The sequence below is a fragment of the Puntigrus tetrazona genome, chromosome 2, assembly GCF_018831695.1.
Source record: "Puntigrus tetrazona isolate hp1 chromosome 2, ASM1883169v1, whole genome shotgun sequence".
Classification (NCBI taxonomy): Eukaryota; Metazoa; Chordata; class Actinopteri; order Cypriniformes; family Cyprinidae; genus Puntigrus; species Puntigrus tetrazona.
In genome coordinates this window covers 15,655,791-15,675,751 of record NC_056700.1, presented here as the reverse complement: position 1 = coordinate 15,675,751, position 19,961 = coordinate 15,655,791, and the positions used below count along the sequence as shown (strand labels likewise).

General features: G+C 37.6%; 1 protein-coding gene across 1 annotated transcript in view; it reads left to right on the top strand.

Annotated features, from left to right (window-relative positions):
- Positions 1 to 877: 877 nt before the first annotated feature.
- b4galt2 (UDP-Gal:betaGlcNAc beta 1,4- galactosyltransferase, polypeptide 2) overlaps positions 878 to 19,961 on the top strand; it is an 89,358-nt gene continuing 70,274 nt past the window's right edge. The window contains exons 1-2 of the mRNA XM_043218396.1: positions 878 to 1,290; positions 13,296 to 13,728. Of these exons, the coding sequence (XP_043074331.1) occupies positions 13,392 to 13,728 (337 nt within the window). The 5' untranslated portion in view covers positions 878 to 1,290; positions 13,296 to 13,391. The remainder of the gene's footprint in view (positions 1,291 to 13,295; positions 13,729 to 19,961) is intronic.

Here is a 19,961-nt window from a genome sequence, read left to right as displayed (position 1 = left end):
ACATTTATTCACATAATATTTATTTTCGGTTTTGTAAAAAAAATTGGGTAAAATCTTTAAAATCCTTATTTTGAACGGTGGTTTGTTTCGGAAGTCGTGAAGCGAGTTTTTACAAGTTTACATTTACGAATTTTTTTTTTTTTAAACCATTTTTGCAAAAAAAAATGGTGCGTTTTTGTCGTTTAAAGGAAAATGAAAAATATTATATATATATATATATATCAAACAAGGGAAATTGTCAGCGTGTACAACGACATGCATTATTTTGCTGTCTGAAGGTTCTTCATGATTTATTAACTGCAGTGTTGTTCGAGCCCCAGCGATCAGGTGACAGCTTCAAACATCAACCAGATGGCGCCAGAGGATGCGACACTGTTTCAAGTATGGCTTGTTTAGCAGGTGCATCGCTTGTCACGCTGCTGCTTGATGATTATATACTGTATATATATATATATATATATATATATATATATATATATATATATAAACTTAAATAAGGTAGCTCCTTAAGAAACACGAATCTGAGCGTCGACATCCATTCGTGATCGCAGTAACGTGCATTTCACTGTTGACTGAACTGCAGTGAACAAACATTTGCCCAAAGAATACACCGCCATGGATGTTTGTTTCTCTCGCGCTCAATCTTGCTCGTGTGAAACATAAACAGCATAATCTTAACGGAAGAGCTGCCTTTAGGACGAAAAAAAGCTTACGTGTGAATGATATTTAAATATTTAAAGCCAGAAATGCCACAACAAAACGGTCCACGCTCGCGTGCAAGACACCTATCGGATTGTTTTAACTGCGCCCTCTTGCGGCGAGTAAGCGAACCTCCGTTTGAGCCCTCCGAGTCTCCGTACTAAAGAAAACCTGCCTCCCTATGCCTTTATTCGCACACCCATCATCTCTCCTCGCCAAAAATCAGAGAACGGACAGATGAAAATACACGGCAAAATATTTAGTATCATCACTGGAGTGTACGCTTCTGTCAAGGGTTCTCAACAACATGGAGATATATAATATTCCTGCAATATGGCATAATCCTTTCATCAGTGTGCATTTCTTTCCGAAAAATGAATTAATCGGCGTTGTCGGCAGAAAGAAATAACGCTATCCGGCAAGTAACTCCCTCGTTTTATATGGATGTTACGATAAAACTAACTGTATTTCACACAGACGACACATTTATGGCTGAAACTGACAGTTCTTCCGAAATAGACAGTGAGCTGAAGTGAATACAACAAAGATGAATCCCTTCTAGAGGAGCTCCCTAGCTCGCGAAGGATCAAGGTAAGAAATGGCACGTTTGTGTTCACGATTTACAAAATTTGAAACGTCTTCTTTAACATCTGCGTGACTTCTTTTGAAACGACGCTCTTTGTTTTCCTCTCGCATCGCACGCTATCTTTATTGCCTGCCATCTTGATCAAGGCGTAGAGAGATATTCCACGTAGAGATGCTTCCTATGCGATCTCAACTCTTGGCCAGATCGCAGTACCACAAAATAGGCTTTATTTTCATCGACATGCACATTTCAGCTCCTCCCAGCAGAGTCGAGTGTAGGGATGATGCTGTGTAATGGTACCCACAGCATCCGTGGACAGCATCTTGCCCCAGCGTCTCCAGATAGGAAGCTGGCAGGACATGTGGTGACTTTGTGGCCGAAGATCTATGAGCATGGAGGAGAATTCAGAGTAACGTTTTTATAAAGTCTGGATGCTTCGTGCTTTGCAATGGTGTTTCGAACGCATTCATCTTTTTAATTGCACGTTCTTATTAATAACAAACACTATAACACCCAGTTATCCGTTAAAAGAGGGACACGATTAAAGCTGTGTTTCAAGTCTGTATTCTTTCTTAAACACGAACAGGTGCATTTAATTTTTTATTTTTTTTGGTTACCATTTTTAAACGTTTTTGTAATCGATTATGTTTACAAACTTAATAGAAAGTGCGTGCGTTGAGCTCGAGGTGGTTCATGAATCAGGGCTGGAGCAACTAGAAATGTGTTGAATATTTACAAATGTTTGGCACATATAAACAGTTTCTTATTAACCTTTTGATTAGTAAATTATTGACGAGAGCACATCATGGCACGTTAGTCTCATGGCAACTGCTGTTTACGGGGTCCAATTAACATGCAGCTGTTCTCCCTGTTTATTTCATCGGTGATTGCAGTATATCATGTTAATTGCACATATTGTAATACGGTCCATTCTTAAATAAACATCGCATTTGTTTATTGTCGTCTCATAGAGTATATGGCATTGAGTAGCTTCCCCAAAACCTCATGTTTTTTTTCTTTTTTGATGTTTTGAGGGGTTTTAGGATTGTTCATTGCCCTTGTAAACAAACTATTTTTCTTTCCTGAACAATTCGGAATGCTTTTTTCAGGTATTTTTTCCTCTCGTGCGCTACCATCACAATCCCTAACAATAACACACACCTGTCAAAAAGGATCGAATGTTTTGAGTCTATTTTGCTATAGATTTTGCTCCTGACTTTTTACAAATAAATTGAAAATAATATGTTTTTAAGAATACTAGAATTATTTTCTGCCGTTCTGATTCGGAATGAAGGCTATTCCGGTTGTTTTGAACCGCTTAAACGGTGTTGTGATGAGTGAACGTAAATATATATGCACGTCACTGACAGCATGGAAAGTAAAGGTGGCAATTTGTTGTTTCGCCTCGACTCATTAGCAGTCAATCACTTTTGCTGTCTGATATGTGCTCCATTGGTTCTCAGTGGATCCTCCGAATGGCTTTCTCTCAGCATCTGTATCTGTTCCTCTCATTCACCCGCACAATCAGCTTTTTAATCTCTCTTTCTACAGCGCGATACCTGAGAGCCCAAGGGGCGGATTGTCCGTTGGTCCGTTTTACCGTTTGTTTTAAACAGGAGCCGCACTGTTTGGCCAATCTACCTCCACCCACCAGAGATAAATGACCTTTTGAGTCTGCCTGCTTGGGTTTGATTGGAAATCAGCGGCGAATGTATGTTGTGTTTTATTGAACGGCGCAAATTTAGACTCCGGATCGCTGGTCATACAGATGAGAAGCGAAATCATTGGGGTTTTGGGATTAGTTGTCATGGGAACAGTAAGACCCGTGACACAAAGGTGGCACGAAGTGGACTGCTTTGTTTTGAACGCTGGCTTTGTCTGGTTTTTGTCTCTTCCTCAAAGTTTAAAGTTCATTTTTCTGCGCTCGCGAGCATGAAAATAACTAATTATTAATGATACCAGACCAAGCCTAGTTGCGCCCTGGAGTACAGAATGTGTTTGTCGTTTGTAGTTTATTTCTTAGGGAGTTGCAAGTGTATTTAGGTGAATGGGGATAATCATGTCTAAGACTATCCAGATGCCAACTTAGAGGTCCGTCCAAACGACGGCTTCAGCTGTGGCGGTTTAATTTGTCTCTTGGCTCGGAGTAGAGTGAGCAGCTGGACTTGAGGCAGGCAAAAGCTGGGGCCGCGGTCTGTGGAGCTTACAAGCTAACAGAGCTGGAGCGCAGCCACCCAAGACTTCCTTCTGCTTGTTTGTGTGCTGTGATATAGACTGTGTATAGAGACAATGCTGTCTCATAATTAGCCACTCGGGTTCACACTTCGGTGCGATGACTTACCTTTGTTATGCTCCGCATTAGATACATTTCAAAGCCTGAAACGTAGCGAAAGGCCTCGATTATGTAACTGTTTAGTGTTCGTGTATGGCAGCTGAAACTGTGTCAAGCTTGAGTTAGCCTTACAGGAATATTCTGGGTTTAATACAAGTGGAGCTCGTTCGACTGCGATTGTGATGTAATGCTGATTGCCACAAAAAAGTTATTCGGACTCATCTCACATTTTCTTAAGGTTGCAGTCGTTTAGAGGATTCGCGCGCAGAAATGAGAAGCGGCGTTGTTACTGTTAAACTGAAATTAACAAAATGATTTCTGTCAATTGAAAGGTGAAATAAACATAATTTAAACATAATATGTGTGTGTGTGTGTACTGTGCATATTTATTATGTGTATATATAAAAGTACATATATATTTTGAAAACATTGCATTTATTTACATGTATATATTTATATTCATATAATTTATATCATATATAAATGTTGTATGAACAACATGTTTTTTACAGATATAGATGCATGAGTTGTATTTATATATACATAATACATATACACATTACACACACACGTGAACACTAACTTTTTTTGGACGTGATTAATTGTTTGACAGCACTTATTAAAATACTATAATACATTAAAAACAACAAAAATACAAAGGAAAAATTTAAATGAACAATAAAAATACATATAAAATAATGCAAACAAACATGACGTGAAACTCTTAGATTAATTCTTGTGTATTATTTAATCAATAAAGTGAGTATTTTTATGTTTACAAATTGGCTCTTTGTATTTTTTATAAAACAATATTTTATTTGTTTTGTTGTTTTCAAGAAAAAAAGCCATTTTGCCTTGTTTTAGGCATGGACTATTTCTTCCATTCTGTCAAACTGCACCGATTAAATACTACATTGTTTTAACTTCAGCATCAGTATCGTATTATTGCCATTTTTACATCTCTGCATTTTCTAGACCTCTCATTTTCTCGCATAGTCAAGCTATTGTAGAGAGGGCAACACAACACAGCACAGGATCTAGTAAGTGATGTTTACATCGCAGGAGTGAGTTGAATGCGTTTCGAGAAGTGTAGGCTACACTTGTGGTGAGATTGAAAGCGTAGCTGAGTGGGTCTTCAAGCAGAGTACCATTCAGTATAATCTGAAATTGATGTCACGTTTGCATCCCACTGAACAGGTGCTGGCCACAGATTTCCAGCCAGAGGAGGATGGAAGCCTGCAGGCAGAAAAGCACACTATTAATGTGGAAAAATCGTCTTAGGTCAAGGAATTTTAGGTGGATATTTTCAATACGTGGGCTCTTAGCTGCCTCCCACTCAATATGAAGCATCTAATTAAGCTCATTTTAATCTTTAGCGATTAGTGGGTGGGGTTTTCTTCTGGGATGTTTTGCTGAGTCTGACTTTGTAACCCAATTTGAGCTTGACAGCTTTAACTAGAGTATTGCCAAATCTGTTTGAAGCTTATGCAAAACAACTTATGCCTGTATTATGTTTCTTTTTAAAGAAAATTGATTTAGGGTTCCTCACTGATTTTAATTATTGTGTTTTAGTAGTACCTGTGAACGAGCGTTGTTCCGTTGTGCATTTTTTCCTCCAGCGTAGTTAATATAAAAAGTGTTTTGTTTGGACATTGCGGATATATTTTTCCTAAACACTCTGCCATTGGTCGGTCGAAACAGATAGTCCCGCCCTCCCCAAACTCACTCCACCGGATGAGCCATGAGTTGATCGGATGCTGTGTAACACCACTTCAAATAGAAACAAACATTTTTACATTAAACAAGTAATAGCGTAACCGTAAATGTACAAAATATTGGCAGAACGAAGAACACTTTAGGCTTTTAGACAGTATTACTTGTCAATAATGTCCAACTCATAGGAGTGGCAAAATGCCAATAACCTTGATTAACGAAGGTCTTTATGTCCCAGATCCATATATTCCTGTAGCAAATATCAATATCTTAGTCTGATTCATTAAGATTTTATTAAGAGTCAAATTAAAAGTCGTAAAAAGCGTCCTCCTCTGTTTTTAACACCTCTCCAGATTTTAACAGGATGAAATGCTCTTTACATTAATAGAAGTGTAAGTGTTTTACGAAGTGGCATGTAGCATATGTTGTTTGCGGAGCTCTAGAGCACAGGTTTAGGGATGTGTGCCAGTGTGAGGTGAGTGGTGTCATGTCCACAGGGAGGCTGGGATTCAGAGTAATGAAATGATAGCCAGAGGCCAGTGACTCTCAGCTCCACTCTCTTCACCTGCTGCCATGAGTGTTTATCAACTCTTTAGTCCGCACGGCTATGACATGTCATGCCACTGACCCCTCTACCTCACATCCATGTGGCAGTGCAGGGGAAGTGAGTGGACGCAGTCCCTTTTTTGTTACTAGTTTGTGAAGGTGAACATATTTTTTGGACTTCTAAAAAAAATAAATAATTATTGTAATAAAAAAGGCAGTTTATGATGGAGTCTGTAATTAAAAATAAGACCACAGTGTGGCTAATTGTATTTGTTTATGGTGTAACACGCCAAATACTGGTGTAATGTCACGCCATATTATGCTGCATGCTGTTAGAACAAGTCTGCAGCCTAAATTAAATCAACTACCGTTCTTGTAGCATGTCCACTTTCATAGAGAAACGGTGCTTTGAATGTACCAATTACAACATGGAGAGGGTAGAAACGTGTCTTGCTGCTTATTTCGAAATTCTCAATAGAAATTTATGAACCCTTAGGGGAGTGTTAGTATCAGATGAAATCTTAGACGTTTTTGACCTTCCGTATACAGCAATGCAGCTAACTCACGTTTATGGCTTGCTACAATAGTCTTGGGTCTTGGGTCTAGTTCTAGCTCTAGGTCCCGTGGGTTTGGAACGATATGAGGGTAAATTATTAATTAACTAACTCTTCAAAATTCAGTTGGAATGCTTTTTTTTGTGGTGGTCTGACAAAATTATATTCATTGGTTAAAAAAATAAATAAAAAAAATCTGCTTTCTATATTATGATGCATAAAAATGGGCTAAACATACAATGGTCATTTTTATGGATCTTTATAAAATGATCTGCCGATGTCTGGCAGCTATATGATTTTCAGCAGAAAACAGCTATAATGCAATTAGTTACATTCACACCTCACTAGTTCATACATGCCTTCAAGTGTGATAAGTTTCACACTTTTTGGTGTGAGATACTGCTTGGCTTCTTGCTGGCCACAAAGTAAATATAATACTCTAAAAGTGGGCATGCCACTGTTAAGAGAAACTGAGTGATTGCCATTCCTAACAAATATATGGTGTTCGAATATTCACACACTTATGGTGTCCATGTCAATTTCATTATAGAATTTATAGCTAATTAAATTATTTATTCTTGCAGGGAATTTACTTATGAACTTTGCACACAGTAGATATTATGTATGTTTTTAGTGACAGTCCATGAATGTTTTCAGTTAAGTTGCTGTGTTATGAGTTCAAATTTCACTCTGTGAAGAAATGACCTGTCTTGAGTCATTAAACTCAGGTCTAAATCAATTTACAAATAATGGCACTTAAGATACATGGAAGATAATTGAATGTAAGATAATGTAAAAATGATTGTATAAGCCAAAATGTTCTAGTTCTCTACCCATTACTTGTCCAGAAGTAAAGCATTGGAGAAAACCCCTTTCAGTTGTTTTTGCCCTTAATGCGGAGCGGATGATTTGTACTGATCTTAATGGTGCTGAGAATCGCAGACTCTCGCACATGTATGATAAAATTTCCTGTCTGTTGAGTGACTTACTTGATGCTGCCACCCTATTAAACATGCCTTTGCTTTTAAACATCAAAGTCAGGGCCTGATTGGCGTCTCTAGGCCTAATTAATTTCTCTTAGGAGGATCTGGATCGGTGGAATCCCTTCATGTCAAAGAGAGTGTGAGTTTTTCCATCATGAGGCTGAGAAAAGCTCCGAGGTGAATTGTGTTTTCATCTACTGTATTTTGAATGAAGCAGGAGGGTGGCTATAGGGCTTTTTAATCTTGGAGGAAGACCAAAATGGAAAATGCTTCCAGTAAGGAAAAAGCACAGCTTGTTGGGTTGGACCCAATTTATTATTATTATGATTTTTTTATTTTATTTTACTGTATTTTATTTTTTTGCATTGTTAAAATTCTTACAAATATGTTATTTGAAGGTTTTTTTAATTGTAAATGGCTTAGTTTTCAATTAAGAAAACATTACTGTCTCTACATTTTTTGCCTTTTTAATGACATTTTTTGTAAAACTGTATAGTATTAAAAATGTATACAAGCAATAGTGGAGGGAAAGATACAATTTGCTACATTTTTAGGGCTTCTTCCATAAGTTTTTTTCCCCTCTCTTGGTTTGAGAGCACTTTTCATTGGTTGTCTGTGATATTTTACAATTATAGTTCAGCTTTCATAGATTCAAATCTGAACTGGCTGCTCCAGTAGCTAACTTGTTCAAAGCTTATCTCTCCAAAACTATCGTTACATCACAAACACAATATCACTGCCCATGATCGTGTTTTTATTAAGACATGTGACGTTTCATTTGTCAAGTTCTCAAAGAGTTCCCAATGGAAGAATCACCTAAATGCATTATGGTACATTAGTGTTTATCAATTGTAGCTCTCAATACAATCTGCCGTCTGACCAGAACCAGAATCTGTGGTTCCCGAACCATTAAATCTCACATTTATGCCTCCATCTAGCTAGGCAGTTTGTAAACAGATGACTGATGAGTCTTTTGTGAACCGCAGCCATTAATGTCATTTTGAATTATGAAGAAACTAGAGAGGCTGCCCACCTAAATCTCCCAGAACTCTGCGGTCTGTCCATTTTAATGTCACTATCACATATGGAAGTTACAACTGTGTTCAAAAAGAGAGCTTGCGAGAGTGATTAATATATTGTTGGAAAGTGCTTTAGGCTGTGGGAGATGGCTGGATCTGTCATTTCCTGATGCAGATGTGCTTTCTGAAGCACAAGATAACCTCCCACTCCACCAGATGTTTCTTTATTGAGTCACTCATGCTGTGCTTCACCTGTTTCTTTTTCCATTCTGGCTGTTGCTTTGTCTCTTTGTCTTCAGGAAGGACACGGTACAATTGCCACACAATTATTTTTCTTCAAATCATGAATATCAGCCTTGAATGACCATTCAGGATATAATTGTTGGCCTACAAGCTGTCCTTCTGCTCCGATTAAACTGTTTATGAAAACTAGGCTATGGTGGAAAGTAACACAGTCAAACGTTTGGGGTTGGTTTTCGTTTTTGTATTTTAATGCATTTAAAAGTATATTAAATTCTGAATTTTTTGCATACATTACTCAAGTCTACAGTGTCATATGATCATTCTGATATGCTGCCTTTCCGCTCAAGAAATGTTTCTTTTTATTATTATTATTATTACTCTTGAAAACAGTTGTTAATATTATTTTTGTGTATACCGTGATTTTTTTTTCAGGGTTCTTTGATGAATCGTTTGATGCATTATAAATGTTTTTGCTGTCGCATTTGATTTAAAGCATCTTTACCAAATAAGAACTACAATACATTTTGTATAGGCATGTACTGCCAAAATAGTAATAGTTTTTACTGTTTATTTTACATTTGATTGTTTAGTGAATGTTGAGTTGAAGGCCAACATGAATAATGTAAACCAGGAAAGTGCCACTGTTCGGTTTGTTGGTTATAAAAAATTAAGCTTATAGAGGCTGTACACATTTTGTTGCTAGCTTATTTGATGGATTCCCTTGTGTCGATGTAAAACCTTGCTTTTTTGTAAAATATTCATTAGCCTCTATTTCCGGCTAATTTTGTTCTGGGCCAGCCTGAGCTGCTTGAGTTTGTGCTATAGTGTCAATCTTTTGGTTATTAAGTTAGTCTAATGTGGGAACGTATGTGATTCAGGGGCTTGGCTTATTATTGATCCTGACTCTGTTGAGACCAAATTGCTAACTTCTGGAGTGTTCAAAAATATAACCTCATTAACATTGGCGTTTTCAACAGAGGCTTTGAGAACCAGTGCATGCATAGTAAGTCCCTCTTTGAGAGTATGAATAATATTACAGTTAAGTGGATATACTAAATTAATGAGCACAATCCGGTGGAACTTATTCTAGGGCATCTGGAAGTGTTCCATTTATTGAAGAATTGATTGGATAGCATTTGAAAAGAATAGCTGATTTGATATTACCTGATTAATTAACTTTATTGTCATTCCATATTGCTTTATTCCCAAAATGACTGTCGAATTTCGATATAAAGTGCTTTGATATAAAGCTTTGTACTGTTCGATGGCTAAGAAGTGAAGCTAAGGAAATGATGTGTGGTAAGAACTTTGGAGAAAGTCTTTTTCCTCAAAATTTTGCCAAGAGGGTCTTCTTCTTCTACGAGGCCTTTGGAGCTGTGATGAATATTTTACGAGCTTTGGTATTGGGACTTCAACATACAATATATTCTTTGAGATAAACTTCTAGGTTATAGAAGAGAGTAAAGTTTGAGAAGGAACTGATGACAGCAAAATCTAAGACAAGGAGTTTGCAAATGCGATTCTGAGAGAAGACCATATATCAATGAAGTAGCAACTTAGAGTGACCTTAGTCTTATTGGGTTAGCGTTATATTGATGTCCTATATTAAGGACCATTACTGTGCTGAAACATCCACCCACAGCTCCAGCTCCAGAGAAAGATGCACAGTGCAGAATTTGCAGCCTCCGTTGGCTTTCTTTGGCAGTTAACCTGAATGATCACAGGAAATGCGATAATTAGAGGGAACCGTGAGTGAGGCTGAGAGTCTGATTTCAGGTCTCTCTCTTGTTAAAATAAGTGAACAATAACTGAATGATGCACTGCTGGGAGTGTGCAGTCACTGGACCGTAAAGCCACGGGAGATGAAAAGACAAAAATGCTTTTTAAGTTATTTTTAAGTAATATGTGTACCACAAAAGTCATTTTGTCACTAATACTTTAAACTGTATTCATGCGTCACCTGATTAGATTTTTTTTTTTGTAATGCAACAATGATCTCAATGTTACAAAAAAGAGATTATTTTAAATAAATGCATTTTTTTTTCACTTTATGGTCCTAAAATAACGAGCACCAAATCAGAATGATTTCTGCATGATGAAGACTGGAGTACAGATGGAAGAAGGAATAAATTACAATTTTATATATATCAATAACAATTTTACCCCCCATAGTGTACGTCTAGGAATGTTTTTATATTACTCTTCTGCAAGAAATGGTTATGTAGACTTGTTAACTACTGTATGTTTAACAATAAATAATTAATGATATTCTATCTATAGATATAGTGGCAATGTTCTATATCGTGTCTCCTTTATAAAGGAGAAAAACAAACCCTGGTTACCATAGTTATCTGTTCATTTTCTATGATGAAAACAATAAGAAATGTCTGATTGAGTGGGTATTTGCAGAAAGGCTGAATATGTCTGTGTAGATGTTGTTGATTTGTTGAGATTTTTTTTTTTAAATATAATAAACTACATTTTAAAATGGATGGTATTAAAGGGGTAGTTCACCTCCAAAAATACAATTCTTACATTAATTACTCACTTATGCTGTTTAAAACTCACAAGATCTTCGTTCATCTTGAGAACACAAATTACAATATTTTTGATAAAAATCTTTCTGACCCTACATTAAACAACTGGACACCACTGTGGAGACTGACAGAGAAGAGAAAAAAAAGTGTTGTAAATTGAACGACTGATATCACATGGACAATTGTAATAACGCTCTAACTACGTTTCTGGGCCTTGAATGTGGTAGTTGCATGAATGTGTATCCAGGGGCAAAAAATCCTCAGATTTCATCAGAAATATCTCAATTTGTATTCTGAACATGAACAAGTCACTTAAAGGTTTGAACGGCATGAAGGTGAGCAATTAATGACAGAATTTTTATTTTGGGATATTTTTGGGACAATTATCTTTTCAACTAAAGACTCATGAACTCTCCTTTGGTTGACTTAATGCCAGTCCCTCACAACCTTAATGTTTAACCCTCCCCTAGTAAACTTCTATTCTTATTTTGTATCTTAACTCTTCTCCCACCTCTCAGTAACAGTATTTTTGGCTTGTTTCTGTGTCTGTGACTGCCGGTGTGATTCATTATGGGGGTTGGTGAGTGTTGAGCGATTCCCTAAAGGAGCTCAAACCAGGCTAAGCTATGTGAATTGTGTCAGACAGTGTTTTTTTTTTCCCTAGTGCTGATGATGGGTATTGCAGAGGAGTCACACATTGCGTAGGGAGGTGGACGAGGGTGCAGGCGAGGTATAGTTATGGGCCCAGTCTCTGCAGGTGTTGAGAAATCCCAATATCCGATACTTCCTTCCTCCCCCACACGGTCAGCCTGTGCGTTAGCTCTTACAAGCTGCTGATGTGAGCCCCCCACCCGAACTGCCGCAGGGGAGCTTTCAACAGCTGGCCATGTGTGAAATCAAGAGGCTTTCCCATCCAGTTTCATCCAGTGATCACGCCAGGAGAGAGTGAGAGGAACAAATTAGCCGCAGGTCTCGGACTTCAGGCTGTAGATTCGCAAACTTCTTTGCCATTGGCCTTTTACTTTTAGGGTTGACCAGAAAGTCCTGTCAATGTTGTAATTTTTCACAGCAAGACTTAAAATTAACAAATATTATTTCTAGTTCATCCCAAATAAAGCTGTTTTTAAATAAAGTTTTACCATTTCTGTGTACATTACATTGTCTTGAATAGATTTTTCTTACATTTATTTTAGTTTTACAAGGTTAATGAGGCTTTTAAAAGCGAGTTTGGACTTTCTTTATCAATATTATGCACACAAATAATCATGTGAAAAAGAAATGTTTTGTTAAAGATCATTCATCTCCAGAGTTAATTGTATTCTCTTTGTAAATTCATATGGATAATAATTGCTATGGATCTATGGTTCTATAATTAATGTGCGGCATAACCCTAGTTTCAGTCCAACTTAAATAATATACTCGCAAGGTTCTAGGTTGCTTATGTTCATTTAATAAACGGTTTACAGCTGGTGGGTCTCATCAATCTCTTCTTTGGTTTTACAGTTATTGTTAACGTTAGACCAAAGACCTTTTTGTTTAAAAGTTTAGCATCAGAAAGATTTTTCAGTGTTATATTTAAAAATATAATATATCACAGTGATAAATTCTTAAAATATATATAAAATAAAAACAACTTTACTAGCCCCAAACATTTAAACACTAGTTCACATATGATATGGTAGCGCATTAAATTGAAACCGCCACTCCGTTATAGAATCTTGGTGCTAAAGCAAAACCAGTTGAGGCCTACTAATTAATGTAAATGCTATAAATGAATTAGGCTATGCAACATTCAAGCACACAGATTATTAGTACATCTACTACTGCAGTATTAGCACAGTTATAGGGAAGCTACTCTGACATCGTATTAACATAATTAGTGTTTGGTTAAACAGTAATTGTCTGCTGCAATAGAGATCAGCGAAACCTAACAATACACAATGCTTCAGTTTAAAGCTTTTTCTGCATTTGGAATTGTGCTTTGTTAGGCTCAATAGGCATCTGAAGTTTGGTCTCACCCCAACAGTGAAATTATTAATGAACAGGAGTCTAATATAACTCCCCTCGTTTTTGTTTTTTTTAGGTGATATTAGTAAATCGCAGTCTGGGAGGGTTCAGCGGTGCGGAGAGGTGACGTTGACCGGATGCGTGTAGCGGAGCGTGCCGTGTGGCTTTGACCATGAGCCGGCTGATGTTGGGCCGGACCCTGGAGCGGATCTGCAAGGCTGTGCTGTTGCTCTGCCTGGTGCACTTCCTCATCATGATGATCCTCTACTTCGATGTCTACAGCCAGCGCTTCGACATCTTCAGCCGTTTCAACAATGGCCGTGGAGCGAACAGCTCACGAGGACCCCACCACTATTACTACAATTTCTCCAGCGGAAGGCCCAACACTACCTTTGCAAGCTACCTGGCCACAGCTGACCATCTTCTGCCCAGCACCAAGCCAGAGGCCAACCACACACCACCGACTCCTAAGCCATTACCGCCATGTCCGGAAATACCTCCTGGCTTGGGTAAGTTACTGTTTGTGCGGGCTGCGCATTTAACTCTAAATAAAATCTAAATTGTGGCTATTATTAACTCAGATGTTTGGTTGACTACACACTACAACTCAAAATTCTGCTCTAGCACAAAATTTCTAACAATGAAAAAATATTTTCTTATCAACTGAAACTATGCTGTCTGAGATTTATTAGGCCTTTTAACTCTGAGTAGAATTAAATAATAAAAATAATAATAATAATTAGACATGCATGATATTGGATTTTGGCCGATATCTGGTGCCGATACCGATATATTTTCCTTTTGTTTGGAAACAACAAAAAGTCTCTCCAGTTCAGAGATTTTAAAAACTAAAATATATTACACATTAATGAATAAATCTTTACACAGTGTATGAAATTATTTAGCCTAATTTACAAGTCATGGTTGTGATTTTTATTAATATATAGCTATAGATAGCTATATCTTCTGACTTTCAACAAATCTGACTTAGACTTAGACTGATTTATGCAGTGTTATTTATGCTTTTGTTTTTATTACAAGTATCCCTATACTGCCCCTTGAATGATAAAATGCTTTTAGTATTATAATATATTTAAAGTCAGGTGTTTTCCAAGAACCTCTTTGCTTAGATCACGCTTCCTTGTTGGAACTTCATAAAAATAAAGAACAAAATCCCTCAAATACTACAAAGAATGAGTAATATGAGAGACAGTAATACATGGAATGCACTCAAGCCTCAAAACTGTCAATTAGTGGTCTTAACAGTTGAAATCTAGGAAGTAGAAGATGACTGGTGTGTTTTAAGGGACATGTGGGCAGGACCCCAGCCGCTGTTCCACGTCTCAGAGCCATAATAGATTCTCTGCAGACTCCAATTACTGTAAAAGCCGTTGTCTCGCTCTGTTTTCCGAGCTGACTGGAGAGTTAAAATGGATTTAACATCAGCATGTACTTCAGCGCACTTATATTTCATCCGCCGAACCGCTTTATTACTAGTCTCTTACGCAGTGTGTGACGTGTTCAGAGAAAATGACCTGTGTGCATGACTAACAGGACTGTACCAATTTACTGTCTCATTACTGTGTCAATCTATCCTTGTTCGCTGTAGAAGAAAATATATGGAGAAAGTGAAAGAACTGCTTCCCTAGCTGTTATTATTATGTCACAGGAAGTCAGAGCACTGTTGGAAAGGGCGAAATACCTCTTCCAAAGTAATATACCCGATCTGCATTAAATAAAAAAAACTCTCATTAATTACAATGTCATTGCACTGCATTTTCTAGCTCATAATAGGGCAAACCTTCATAATGAATGTGCAGCAGCGCTATTTGATATGCCTGCGAGCAGTGGGCCTTTGCCACCCATATCCTTCTAATGAGTTTAAAGCAGAGCTCTGGAGGGAGTTGAGCTGTGTCATATGACTCAGGGGTCTCTCTTTTTCTGTTTTTATACGTTTTTATGCCTACCCTCTGGAGTAATGACAGAAACCCAAGATGGCCATCTCCAAACTTGTTATTTTCACACTCAGGGCCCGAAATGCTGAAAGAATTTGATCGATGTCTTTGGGGGCTCTTCATGAAATCAGATTTTGCCTCATCCGTGAGGCAGAGCAGAATCTGTCATTCACTGAAACTTTGACAGGAAGTGTTCAAATGAAAACGCTCTACTGTTTCCACCGCGTCCTCTTTCCTGTCTTCTAGCTGCTGGAAGTACAAAGGACCCTGTGTCGACCACCGTTTTCAAAGACATCCAGTGTTTTCAGATGCTTCAGCCGTTAAAGTGTGGAACAGGCTGTTTATGAGACCATCCCAGCCTCCGGAGTTCAAAGCCACATTTTAGTTTGTCGTTGGCAATGCTGCTTAGTCTTCAATATGCCACTGTAATGCGTATTTGATGTTTGCTGTCAAGCCAAGACAAGTGCGTCTGCAGTAAACGCTTGCTCTTTGGCGATTAGAAAACTGTAAACATTTTGAAAAATCGTCTTGATTGAGATGGCATTAAGCTGTTATTAGCCCAAAGAGATTTCGCAAATGAACATTGATTGGATTTGGCGCACCCTTTCCATCATCCTGTTTACAAGAGCTGACCTGTTGATGTTAGTTTAGAGAGACTCTAATGTAATTGAGGCATGTAAGAAGCAGACGTTTCCTGAAAGAATTTCTGTGTCAGTCCCAGGTGTGTAGAACACGGGTCTTTTTGCGGCAGAGGCCTGCGGGGAAAACCCAGGGTCTGTGGTAGATTGCATCCCAGCTGGCAGGTGTGGCTGGTGGCTGATGATGACTCACTGGCGCTGTCTTTCTGGAGGGGAGCTGTGTCAGTGTGGCAGCCACCACATAAACGGCGGGAGGCCTTCCGTGTTATAATCACTCACGAGCAATTAAACCATTAAAAATAGCCAACAACACTGAACGTTTTCGTGTCGTTGCTTAAGATTTGTACAATGTAAATTCTCTGATCGCTTACCTACAGTGGAGTGAAAAGCTGAAGTAAAAAATTAGCAAATGTTTGGTTTCTGTCCAAATCAATAAGGTAGGAGAAAATATAGGGAAAAAAAGTCAGTCTCTAGTTTTAACGTGAAACAACATCTCATGCTTCCTGGAATGACTCAATCAGTGTTTCAACTGTGGTTAGACGTCATGAAACAGATTGTAAACAAAATGCCATGTACAATTTTATTTACCTCAGACAAGTCATCAGTGCCCACAGCTTGTTAGTTCGCTGTAAAAGAATCTAGAGATGAGCCTTTCACAAAATATTAGACTGTATACTCATATTTTACTTTTCCTGGTGATTTGATGTTTGCAGATTTGTGACTCGTAGGAACTCCTTTGTACAGATGATCAGATATACTTTCTTTCATTAAACTAGATGAGGTGCGAATCGTTCTTTGGATATTGTGATCATCAGATTGTATATTAATTTGTTGAGTTCATGTTGTTTAAGTGTATCTATAATTATGCCTTAATGATAATTAAAGGAAGAGAAGGAGAAACCAAACGCTTATTTTGAAATTTGCAAGTTTTCGTTTCAGCTTTTCACTTCTACTACTAATAATGTGCTTGTAATTGAATTAGAAACATGCTAAATAAAAGCATTGTCACAAGTACCCTCATCAAAATAACGTTCTAAATGCGAAGAGTGCACCTGCCAAAGTGAATAGTTCAGTCAGTAACTCATTTAAGCGTCTCATAGCGCTGATGTGTTGGGATGCCGTAGCCTGTGGCATTCTGTCCGTGACAGTACTCGAATGAAACGCGGCTTGCCGCCTCCCAGCCAGCTGGCTCAAATGGTAGAGGCTCTGGCCCATAGAAAACTGACAGTCGACTCCATGAGGAGGGACAGGCATTCTATCTGGCCCGCTGACATCGTTCTCTGCCTCAGGTTTTCATCAAGCAAGAGGGGAAAGCTCATCTCAGAAATAGCACTTTGGGAAAGGGCAGGGGCACAGCCAACACTTTAGCAAAAACAGATTGAGAGAGGTGAGACTCAAACAATGAGAAAAGGCAAAGATGAAAGAGATTGTTCATTATTTTCTACACTCCTGTGACTTTATTAATAATCATTTTTGGGTAAATGCTTTCTTTAAGATGGTCCTTTTTTTTTACATTTTTATTTTTTTGAAAGGTTGCTGATAGTCTAGCGCTTTTAGGTTTAGTTTAAAACCAAATCATTTTTTTTACCTGCCGAAAAAAAATAATAATGTTGAAGACAGAGAAATGCAAGTAGTATAGATGAGATAATTGTAGTATTCATAGAAATTGTGCATATGCACAGTTTCTCTCTGTTGCTTGCTAGTTGCGTTTTGAGACGGCCACAATGTGTTAATATAGCTTATAATACAGTTTTACCAGAAATCTATATGTTAATCGTTGTAAAAAAAAAACAGTTTGGCACAGACACAGAATAAAGTCTACTATTTTGTGTCTCAGGAATAGTATCAGGGAGACACAGCCGCAGCTTAATTTTCAGTGATTTTTTAGTAGTTGGAGGAAATGTTTATTTGTATTTTTTGGCAGTCAGCCTATTTTCTTTCACCGGGGCAAGCAGTATTTTCTCTTGGTGTTTCAAGCTGCACTGCTTCTGCACAAGTTGTAGTAAATGTTTCAGTAAGGGCAGCCTCAGTCAACAATCAGTCATGTGTGTAAGATGTATATGCAGACAAATTTAAAATATGATTTTTTTTATAGGTACCTTGAAGCAGTATTTGAATCGATGCCCCAGTTTCCCCTTCAAAAACTTCAAAAATTCACACTTATTAAATTATGCAGCATGTTCTTACTCATCATAAGAAACACGAATATATTAACAAGAGCATTATGATCTTATTTGGTTCCGTTTTAGATAGTGATTTTACTGGAAAATTTGTTTTGAATCAATAACAAAATTTGAACAGAGGAAAATTTTTGAAAACGTATCTTGTTTGTATTTAATACATTGTTTATTACTGTTTATTTAAAATTGGGATTGTGATTTTTTTGGTGGTCCTGTAAGTCACATGCCCTCCTCAATGCAAACACTGCGGTTAAACCTTCTTTAAAGACTCTCCTTTCAATCCCTCATGGTTAGTCCCCCAGGCGCCCCCCTGGCATTTGATCTATCTTTTTTAATTGAAGTTCATATTCAGATCTCCCTAATGAAGAAAGGTCTAGAAGAAGTCTTGCTAAGAAGTAGTTAAGCATCAGCATTTTCCTCTCTAACTTCGCAGCGGTTGTATAATCTTATAGAAAATCCAATATATAACTTTGATTGAGAAGCCAAATTGTAATAATCTTAGTTGAAGCTTCCATCTACTTCCCTTTTTGTAAGATGTAGTTCATTAAAGCTTTAGCAATGACACAATGCGCTTTTATTCATCCATTTCAACTTTGTTTTAAGATGCTTCTTGGGATCTCGCTCATGAATTATTTATGACCATTCTTCGGGTTTTTACTGGATTTCTCATGCCCTAGTGATAGTGAAACAGCTTTTTAGTGTTTTTCTAATACTTTCTTGTCTTTGTATGGGCACCTCGGGGTCTGTAGGGTTCTCTGCTTGAGCAGAAGGTATAAATAGCTCTTCGGCATCGCCCCTGTCGGGTCCAGGCTCCGCCCCTCGCCTTCCCTGTAGCGCCTGCCTGCTTCCGCCAACTCGCTCACTGAATATTTCGTTCAAGTGTAAGGACAGTTAATGTTCCTTGTCTTACAAGAAGAATACCTTCATATATTACTTCGTAATGACACATTTTTTTTATCCGCACTTGTGCAGCGGCCTTTATGTATGTGCATTTAAAATAGGCAAAATTCTACAAGGTGGCGTTTTTGCAGCTTTGATGTGCAAGAGAGTGAAATATTCAGTGGTATTTTGTCCACTGATTTCATCTCTTGATTCATCGCTGTTGAATGCACATTCATCACAGAATAGGATGTTTGGATTTGCTCAAGATCACATCATGTATTTCTCATCAGAAGCGAATTGCTTTCAGTGAGATTGCAGTTTCTCAGATGTTTAAGTGATATGAAGTGACTATTTTTTTTATTTGCGTTTGAAGTGGAGGAATTTGAAATAATTCTGTCAAAATTTGCATGATCAAACTAATTGTATTCTGTGGTACTCAGAGACACACAAAAAGGTTAAGGTGGAGGTTAGCAAGACATAAAGCAATTTTAAGGGGAAAGATTTGATGTAATAAGATGTGTAGTTTTCTTATGTGATGCAACGGCTTCTCAACACCTGATCACAAAGACGGCAAAGTGCTCTGGAAAGGGAAATTTGCATTTAAATTAGTTTTGTATGCTCTTTGTATGTTATTTTAGTATTATTTATATACTAATATATTTAGCAATAACTTTTTTATTCAAGTATTTTCATGTTTACATGTCATTTATTTCATTGTAATTGCATTTGAAATTTTTAAGGGATGTTTTGTTAATCTAATGTTTATTTTTCATTTAAGCTTGATTTGAAAATGATTTTTAACAGGTTTAGTAACTGTGGCATGTGTTTCAGACACATTTTTGTTTTGATTAACTGCAGGCCTGCTTGGACGCTCAGCGAATCCGCAAAATATGATAGTTAATGGGGCAGCAGTATTAAGATTGTCATATCGGTTCAGTGTCTGAGAGAAGATTGTAGACACAGAATCAATGAATGCCAAATGTGAACTCAAGGAGCTAAGGCGGCGAGCGCTAAGGCAGGCAGAGAAAATTGCATCCATCCCTGCCATAACACCCGGGAAGCCATTAAGATGTTGGTCCCTTAACTA